Raw genomic sequence first — 9926 nt, 5'->3', positions numbered from 1 at the left:
CATCAGTTGTCTATATTTCATTTCAGAATGGATCCCGTGTCTCAAGGAGCTGCGAGCTAAAGTTTTATTTCCTGTCTCTACTCCCAGTTCGACGTCCATTACTTGCTTTTGTGCTTGTTTTGTGTTCTCGGTCGTGGTCACCCTTTACTGAGTCGCGACAGCCTATTTGCATTTTCCTTCACCTGCATTGAACCGTCACTTAAAGCCGAACCACTTAAATCAAATTGGAGATAACCTTTCAGTCAAATATAAGCCATTTTTACCTCCCGAAATCAGTTTTAGTAGTACTTTTGAGCGAGTTTCTTGCACATTTTAACTGACCTCTTAAAAGAGGTCAATTGTGGTATAACCGATGTCTTTTATTGTAAATTGTGTTCTTTTAATACCCTTATCCTTTGGAACCTGTATTGAGCGGTAAACCTGTCGTAACCGATCACTTTGGTTCGACTGTGGCAGGTACGACCCAGGGACCATTACTTTTTTATCACTTGGCAGGGGGGTACTTTGGAGGAATCCCATGGCTTTCAGGGGGAACGAAAAGCGGATCAGTCGTCGCAAACAGATTATCAAGGGGAGGACCAAAGGAAATTGACTGTTAATTAACTGCCAATGAGGGGGCATCATATGAATATTGCAGAGCCTTGCCAATTAGGGGGAATCAGGTACATTTTATCGTGACACAACCAAAATCCAACTCCAACTCCTACACCCCCCCCCCCCCCCCCGGGAAGAAGGGGTGAGATTTTGACCCCTGGTTTTAGACTGATATTGAGCGTAGATCTTATACGTTTGGTTCTTAAAAAATAGAACGATCCTCTGTCCTTTCTTAAACTAGTAGGTGTTTAAAAGTGGTAGTGGCTTTTTTCATCTTTCAGGCAACATGGCGTCTACTAAAACTGGTTTGGCTTTTTCCGGTGGTGGAATTCGGTCAGCGGCGTTATGCTCTGGAGTCCTCCGTAGATTGCTCCAGAGTAAAGCAAAGGTAGACTACCTGAGCTGCGTGTCAGGGGGTGGCTACACAGGTACGGCCTTTCTGGATTGGAAATACAGAAAAGAGAAGAAAGTAGATGACGGCAAAGAATGGCATGAAGAGTTCTTTGACAACATGAGACAAAGAGCAGGATATTTCTGTAACTGGGTGAAGCCATGTCAAGGAATCCTTGATACGATTGTAATGTTCCTCCTTGTTCTTACTGTCACCTTCATTGAGCCAATTGTCATTTATGGATCATATGCATTTCCACTTGCCTTCATCATCGATTACCTTTTCGGAAAGGTAATTCGCGCCAAAGTGGATTGTGATCACGTTACAGCAGTTCCTTCTCCAAGTCAGCCAAACGCAACGGCGCAGGAAATCCAAGAACACTGTCTTTCTCGTCAAGGAACCGTAGCTTTCACCAAGATTACACTGTTTTCAGTTCTGGTCGTGCTCTTTGTCATTTTTTACATTTTATCCCAAAAGTTGTCAGCGAAGAAGTCTAAATATTTCAGACTTCTCTCATCAATTTCCTTTTTACTTCTTTGTTTTACTTTCCTCCCATTTGCAATCAACGATTTCTTTATTCAAATCCCTCTGTGGAGTCGGGCATTTATTGTAGTGATTGGTTGGGTCTTATGGTTTGTCCTTCCTCTGCTGCGGGATAAAACTTCCTTCGGCATTTTGATTTATCTCTATTCTTATATCATCTACTGGAAAGTGTACGAAGCCAAGATAGTCGGTGTCGAATTTTCTTCTACGCTGTTTAATAAGCTGCTCTTTGCCTCTGGGTTTATCATATGGTTTGTGCCTTACCTAGCACAATCACGAAGGAGGCTCGTTCATGTTTTCAACAGGTAAGACAGGAAAAAAAACAGGTAAGACAGAAAAAAGTAATTTTTATCCGTATAATAGAAAGTCTGTTTTCGAGACAAGTGGCCCACCCAGCCGGAGCTTATCCCAGTTTCCTTAGCATGAAGCGACAAGGAGTACTGGTACACCCCCTGGATTGGATGCCAGTCCATCTCATTTTACCCCCACCCCCCTAGTATTTCACCAGGTGTCCCTTACCAATCGCTGGTATTCATTTAGACTCCTGGGTGGAGAGAGGCACTGTGAGACCCAGACTTCTCGAGCCAGCGTCTAGCACACCCGTGTTACCAGGCCACCGCGTCTTCCTTGTCCGCAGAATGTTTATCATTAAATTGATTGCTCACTTTCAACTCAATTAATTTGCAGATGGAGACTTCACAAGGCATTTTACTCAAAGGAAAGTTTAAATGCCATGAAATGGCTGGAAATACTCCGCGAAATTTTCAGCCCTATTGGGTTTTTTCTGGAGAGAAAACGGAAACAATGCTCCCGCCTTAGAGATCAGAGAGGTAGCTTCGATACTTTGGCCAATGACATTGAGTCAGCACATGAAAGATCTTTGAACCTGGCAGATCTCAGAGGCATGGAGCCTGAATATATATCAAACATGACTGTCCACAGCTGGAAGGAAGATGCCGATTCTGACACGGATGATGATCTCCTGACAATGTCACCTACTACCATAGAGCGTTTAGATCGAGGTCCATCAACTGCCGATCCATTTAAGGATAAACTGAGCCCTGAAGATATAGAATTATCAGACGCCATGGCGACTTCTGCAGCAGCGATTTCCGGGTACGATGATAACCTCAAAGTATTTCGCCTAGCCACGCTTCTTGGACTCGAAATGGGAGCATCAATGATCAGCAACCTCGAGGCAATTAAAAAAGAGTCATGGTTCATGATGGTAAGGAAATGCTCTGCCTGAGATCAGAAAACATGCATCGCCTGGTTAGGGAGAGTCAGAGAATTTTGGTTAAGTCGCGTTAAAATTTTACCTGATCCGTCCATAAGACATACACTGTAATATTCTTATTATCCCCCTACTCTCATTTAACAATTATTCCCCCCAGGTTCTGTGAATATCGTCGAATCATCCCCGAGACGAAGTCGAGGGGATTATTTGACAATATTCACCAAACCTGAGGCGAATAATTGTTTTAGTATAATTTCAGAGCTGAACAACAGAGAAATTTCTAAAATCAAAACATTTTAGTAACATTTATTAACATTTTACTTTAACATTTTATATAAACCGCGTGGAGCGGTTTATATAGCGTCATATAAGGAACCCATCGACCAATCAGATTGCTGGAAACTCTTTGCTCAGCTCTGAAATTATACCAATGACAGTTATTTGGCACATTACTGCTGACGAAACAAGAATAATCGGGCGACTTCCTGGATTACGTGACCTGCAAGCTTTAATTTATCCTTTTTTTTATTTCACAACAGCTCCTCCTAATCCTCATGAATATTCCCTTTGGTCTCCCGAACCTCCCCCCACCCTCCTCCCCCATAGCAAATAATGACCGATCCCTGGATTCTGTCACCGATTAACACTTCAAGCTTTCATCCATCTTTTTCACTTTACAACAGCTTCTCCCACTTCTCATCAATGTTCTCCGTGGTCTTCCATTGATCGCCGTACCAGCTGTTTACTATAGCGAAGGGGATGAGAGTTCGATTGAGGCTGGAGTACTCACATTCTTTGCAATTCACCTGGTGTTGGCTGCCATTGGAGCTCTCGCTGATACAGGAGCTCAAAACCCAAACTTATGGGGGAAGATAGCCAGGTAAGGATTGTGTAAATCTAAGTACATTACAATGGTGAGCCGATAGACCCAAGAAAGTAATCACAATTGTCAATCTGAATAAAAGAAAAAAAAATAAGGACCCCGTGAGATTTTTTAATAAAACCGGTCTTAAGCTTAGGCAAAAAGAGCAGGACGAAGATATGTCTTCCTAGGGACCGGTCATTATTTACTGCCGGAGGGGAGGATCCTTATTGGCAGTTAATAAGCGGTCACTTTTTATGGTCCCCCCGTATACTCTGTTGGCGACTAATAATCCCCGCTCCAGACCCCCGCTTAGGTGCACCAAAACCCCTTGGACTAATCTCCCCACCAATTCAACACCACAGTTTCTTTAAAAACTTTCCACCTTTTCATAAATACATCAATGTTCTTGTTTTCCAAGGTGGTTCATTGTGCACGTGTCCTTTGTGAAGTTCGTAAGAGAAGGCCTTTCCATTGACAACATCGGACCCATGCCCCCTCCAGTGATACTACTCAGCGATGGAGGCCACGTGGAAAATCTTGGTATTCTACCATTGTTAAAGAAAAAACTCCAGAAAATTCTCGTGGTGGATGGTGGTTACTGTTCTAATGAGAAGAAGTATGGAGAAAGCCTACTGAAAGCACTCATGCTCGCTCGTAGGGAGCTGAACTGTTCCTTTATTGGCCAGGGCGGTCGTGACGTCATTTCCGACCTGTTGGATAACTTCGTGAAGCTGCAGCAACCGAATAAAAGAAAACCTCGACATTTCAAGTAGGTGTCTTCGAAACTTCTCCTTAATTCTTTTCCATCTTTTTCTTATCATCGAGCTCCGCTTTAAAACACGTCTAATTATACCGACACCTGGTTATCTTCAATCAAGGAAAGCCCCAGATTTTCGAGCAAGAGGTTGAGGGTCCAAGCTATAAGCGGGGGTATAGCCCAGAGTTTGCGGAGAGAAGATGAAGTCCCACTGGTTTCCCCTGGTGCACGATAACTAGTCTCCATCGTTGTTTATAGGGGCCACCTACGGTTGCGTATCCTAACAAGCCTAGGCCCGAGTTCGTCATTTGCAATCTTCTTCAACTATCACTGCTCTTTTTTTGGTTAGTTCTGCCTCTTTCATAGTTTTGTATTTTGTCGAAGGACTACGATGTTTTCCCATTTAAGATGAAAGAAGTTCTGTGCGGCACAATGAATTACCTGCCTTTTGTCGAAAAAAGTTCTTTAATTCGAGAACGATTTATCTATTTGCTTTTTCACTAGATTTAAAGTTGAATACTACGAAAATGGCCGCAAAGTTGGTGAGGGCGACATTTTATTGATTCGACCGAGAGATCCACGAAAAGGTGAAAACAGCGAGGTCAAAACCTGGGAAGAATTTGGTCTCCATCTGGAGGCACGTGACTGGGGGACTAGCCCATATCTGAAAGGAGAGGACGTCGACAAGTTGACCTTCTGTTGTTGTGTATGTTGTAACAAAAAGTCCTGCCTGAGCGGTTTGTCTGAGTTCCTATGCCACAAGTTCCCGAATCACTCCACAGCCAATCAATTCTTCACACCTTTAATGTTCTCCGCATATCATCGTGAAGGTTTCCGAGCATGCGTAGAAGCGGAAGCTGCTGAATTTCTCAAGGATAACTGCGATGTCCATGAGGTGTGATTGTGACTCAACCCAGTGTCTGAATGATGTCAGCGATGTTAGTTCTGAGAATTTGATATTGGATCAACTTACAATTTCCTTGCTTATAATATTTTTTACACTCATAACTTGTCTGCTTGGTGTTGTAAAGAGGAATTTCTTTTCGGTCAGTCGCGGGAGTGAAAGGGTTCAACACGTTGTGTACAAAGGTCAAATGGTTTGCAGAATGAGTAGTTCACCCTCAGTTTAAGTCTATCAATATTTTATCATTCAGTGTTTAGCATTATACCTCTCGGGTTTATTCCCGACCAATTCTCCATGTTTAATGTTTTAAACGCAGGCAAGTTTAGCCCAATAGTAACCTTAATGGGAAAAATAGATATAATGAAACAAACTTTGGCTTATCTTCAAGTTCCAAAAATTCTAACGAGGTATAAAGCATATGATGCAGGATCCTCGCAGTAGATAGCGCTATTTAAGCAATAGCGAAAATCAGACCTGAAAAAAATCAGGCCTGTACGGGATTCGAACCACTGACCTCTGCGATACTAGTGCAGCGCTCTACCAATTGAGCTAACAAGCCAACTGGGAGCAGGCCGTTGAGTTGATTCGTAATAAACCCGTGAAAGTGATAAATGAGATACAATGAAATATATGAAGTTCATATATTTTTTGTACTGCGGTATTAGATACATATGATGCAGGATCCTCGCAGACTTGTGTTGACGCTTATAGCCCACGAATTAATTTTCGCTCGATTATGGATCTATTGGCCTCTTTGCGTCACGTGATGCACGATTAACGGACAGTGACCAACAAAATAACCCATCATCGCCATCATCAGCGTTATGCAACTTGATTTTGGGAATTTCCTCGTCATCAGAATTCACGACGTTCACGGGAATTTTACTAGTACCCTCGACTTCAGCACTCCAGTTTCCTGGTTCGAGCGCATTAGGATGTTGTGTAACGACACTCCCAAAGGAAATGCAAGTTGGAAAGAAATTATAAGAACAAACTAAGAGATTATCACAGCGTTATTGGTATTGTCTTTAACTTTATTTTACTGTGGAACTGCGCTTTCTCAGCTGAAACAACAACTGGCTGAGTGGCAGTTCACATCGTTAGCAAATAAGGGAGTGTTAAAGAGATGATGGCGATGATGGAGAATTCAAGTAATGTTTAACTGCATAGGCGATTTTCAAACTTGTGTTGACGCTTATAGCCCACGAATTAATTTTCGCGCGATTATGGATCTATTGGCCTCTTTGCGTCACGTGATGCACGATTAACGGACAGTGACCAACAAAATAACCCACATCTGTCTATATATTTGTCTTCCGATTATTTCCGTCGAAAAGAAACAAAGCCATTTCTCATTTAAATTCACTTGTTAACGGAAACGACGACGGCGACGCCGTGGACAATAGGGACCTTAAGGAGTTTCCATGGCAACGTTAAGGAGGACGTCGACTTAGAAATGAATTTCTGCTTTTCATTAGAATTTCGAAAATGGCTGCATGTGTTTACCATCTCATATGGCGCCACAACTCACCCTCAAACTAAAGTATAAAAATAGCGTTGAGTTCCAAATGGAAATTAAGATAATTTTCCGTCGCGGTTTTGATTTGCAAACGACGCACATTTTGTTAATTTCACGTTGTTATTTTGAAGAGAACGGCTAAGAAATGTACTGCCAATTAGATCTTTCGTTTTTCCAGGTCCTCGTTTCCGTCGCCGTCGTGGTTTGCTTAAAGTCCCTAACGTCGGTTAAGAAACGAACTTATACTTCACCTACGAATCTCGCGATACTCTAAATCAGTTATTTTGTTCCTTCTCGGCAAAACTATCTCCAAACTGAATATGGAACACAGCGTTAAATTAGAAAAAGAAATTTAAAAAATTAACCGTCGTTGTTTACGTTTTCTAGACAACACAAAGTTTAGTCATTTCACATTGTTGTTTGCAGAGGACGCTAAGAAATTTGCAAAGATTTAAAACGCACCTGCATAGCCATTGTTCCTGCTTATTAAACCTTTTGTTTAGTGACGTTCCTGTTGCCGTTGCTGTCGTGGTTTTCTCAAACCCTTAAATAAGGGGGATGGCGAGTACATATTTAGCCATTGCCCGGGTTCAAGTCCTGGCTGGGGCTTGACGTTGTGTCCTTAAGCAAGACGCTTCACTCACATTACTTCGTCTTCTCGGATAGGACGTAAAGCCGGAGGTACCGTCTCCTGCATCTATCAATTAGTTAATTTCGGCAGGGGACATTAAAGAACCCACACCACGAGATTATTGTCATGTGGTCTGGCCTGGTTACTGGGAATGGGGGGAAGGGGGCATGTTGTAAAGCGCAGGGAAGGGGGCAATGTTGTAAAGCGCATTAGAGCATTCCATGGAAATGCGCCATAGAAATCGATACATATTATTATTACTATTATTGTTATTATCATCATTATTATTATTATTATTATTATTATTATTATTATCGATAAACGCGGATTCGCGTCCAGTTAAGCACATATGATTCCACGTATTTGCAGACCGAAATGTGAACAGAATTAGTCGCATTTGTTTTGAAAGTCGGTCAGTAACGCGTCTATCAATGCAGGAACGGTGAGCTTGCGTGCGTGATGACCGCGTGTTTTGAGACTTCCTTTTCTCTGTATTCTTCTTACCTTGGAATGCGGAATATTTTTGGATTGGCGTTCGGTTATTCGCATATGATTCCGGAAATAGTTGCAGGTGTTTTGAAAGTCGGTCAGTAACACGCGTGTCAAAACAGGAATGGTATGTATGATTCAGAATGATTTTATCAGCGACGCTAGAGCTAAAGGAGCGGTAGTTTCAATCCATGAAAAACACCGGCACCATCCTTTTTCGCCTCCCACTTGATATTTCCATCAAAGTTGATTTTCACAAACAAACTCATTCCACAAGATCGATGGCGCTTGCAGAAAGCTGAGATAAATAAGTGATCTGACTCGGTTACCTTAAGTTTTATTTGTCTGGAAAATCATAATTTGCTCACAAATTTCCCCGGCCTGTTTATCACAAAGGAAAGATTACCCTCTTTTCAGTTCTGGTCGTGCTCTTTGTCATTTTTTACATTCTGTCGCAAAAATTGTCCAGAAAAAAGTCCAAATACTTTGATTTTCTCTGGAAAACCTCCTTTTTACTTCTTTGCTTTACGTTCTTTCCATTTGCAATCGTCAATCTCTATATAGAAATCCCTTTGTGGAGTCGGGCACTTGTTATTGTGATTGGTGTAGCAGTATGGTTTTTCCTCCCTCTGCTGAGGAAAAAGACATCCTGCGGCATTATAATTTATTTATATTCCTATATCATCTACTGGAAAGTGTACGAAGCCAAGATTGCTGGTGTTGTGTTTTCTTTTTCGCTCTTTGATAAGCTGCTCTATGCCTCTGGGTTTATCATATGGATTTTACCTTACCTGGTACAATCACGCGAGAGGCTTGTCCATGTCTTCAACAGGTAAGATTGAAAAAAGTAACTTTTTATTTGCAGAATGTTTATTATTGAATTGATAGCTCAATGCGTCACTTTGCAGATGGAGACTTCACGAGGCATTTTACTCAAAGAAAATTTTAGTTACCAAGGGATAGCGGGAAATTCCTCATGACAGCTTCTGCCCCTTGTGGACATGTCTGAAAGAAAATTAAAACGTAAGCAGGAACCTTGCCCCAGAGATCAGAGAGGTTTCTTTCAAACTTCTGCGAATGCAATTAATCTAGCGCATAAGAGATCCTTGAACCTGGCAGATCTCAGCTGCAGAGGCATAAACCCTGAATATATATCAAACATGACTGTCCACTGCTGGAAGGAGGATGCCAGCTCTGACACGGATGATAATCTCTTGACAATGTCCCCTACTTCCATAGAGCGTTTAGATCGAGCTCCATCGTCGGTCGATCCATTTAAGGATAAGCTGAGCCCGGAAGATGTAGAGTTGTCAGATGCCATGGCGACATCTGCAGCAGCAATTTCCTGTTACGACGACAACCTCAAAGTATTCCGCCTTTCCACCATTCTTGGACTCGAAATGGGAGCCTCAATGATCAGCAACCTTGAGGCAATTAAAAAAGAACCTTGGTTTATGAAGGTAAGAAGTTGCTCTATCGGGAGTTCTTCTCTTGCATGATACTCGCCTGGCAGGTACATGTCATGCTGCGCATGCTCTAGTGCAGTTAAGATAAAATGTTCTGATGAAACAGTAAAAAGAAGGCGACTTCCTTCACTGCGTCATCAATTAATGCTGCAGGTTTTTATGCATAGTTTTTACTTTACAACAGCCCCTCCCAATTCTCATAAATATTATCCGTGGTCTTCCATTGGTCGCCGTACCAGCGGTTTGCTACAGTGGACGAGATGAATGGTCGATTGAAGCTAGAGTATTCGTATTCTATGTAAAATCACCTGATGTTGGCTTTCATTGGAGCTCTGGCTGACACAGGAGCTCAGAACCCAAACTTATGGGAGAAGATAGCCAGGTAAGGACTGTGTAAATCTAAGTACCAATTTTACGATGGCGTGTCGATAGATCCAAACCAAAGAACTCAAAAATGTTATAATATATAAACTGTTCAAATGAGGCCTTAAACTGCTGTAAAAAGTAAAATTTTAAATTTTAAATCTAAG

At 42.0% G+C, this 9926-nt stretch overlaps 1 protein-coding gene and 1 pseudogene across 1 annotated transcript in view; both read left to right on the top strand.

Moving 5' to 3' along the window:
• LOC111337645 (uncharacterized) overlaps positions 1 to 7317 on the top strand; it is an 8028-nt gene extending 711 nt beyond the window's left edge. The window contains exons 2-6 of the mRNA XM_088733137.1: positions 876 to 1833; positions 2216 to 2756; positions 3449 to 3645; positions 4049 to 4399; positions 4892 to 7317. Coding sequence (XP_088589263.1) covers positions 881 to 1833; positions 2216 to 2756; positions 3449 to 3645; positions 4049 to 4399; positions 4892 to 5288 — 2439 coding nt within the window. The 5' untranslated portion in view covers positions 876 to 880 and the 3' untranslated portion in view covers positions 5289 to 7317. The remainder of the gene's footprint in view (positions 1 to 875; positions 1834 to 2215; positions 2757 to 3448; positions 3646 to 4048; positions 4400 to 4891) is intronic.
• A 1388-nt stretch (positions 7318 to 8705) lies between these two features.
• On the top strand, positions 8706 to 9569 carry LOC148723214 (uncharacterized; annotated as a pseudogene).
• The last annotated feature ends 357 nt before the right edge of the window (positions 9570 to 9926 follow it).

Source organism: Stylophora pistillata, chromosome 9 (assembly GCF_964205215.1).
Source record: "Stylophora pistillata chromosome 9, jaStyPist1.2, whole genome shotgun sequence".
NCBI classification, from domain to species: Eukaryota; Metazoa; Cnidaria; class Anthozoa; order Scleractinia; family Pocilloporidae; genus Stylophora; species Stylophora pistillata.
The sequence above is the reverse complement of the archived record's forward strand: the minus strand, read 5'-3'. Positions and strand labels throughout refer to the sequence as shown.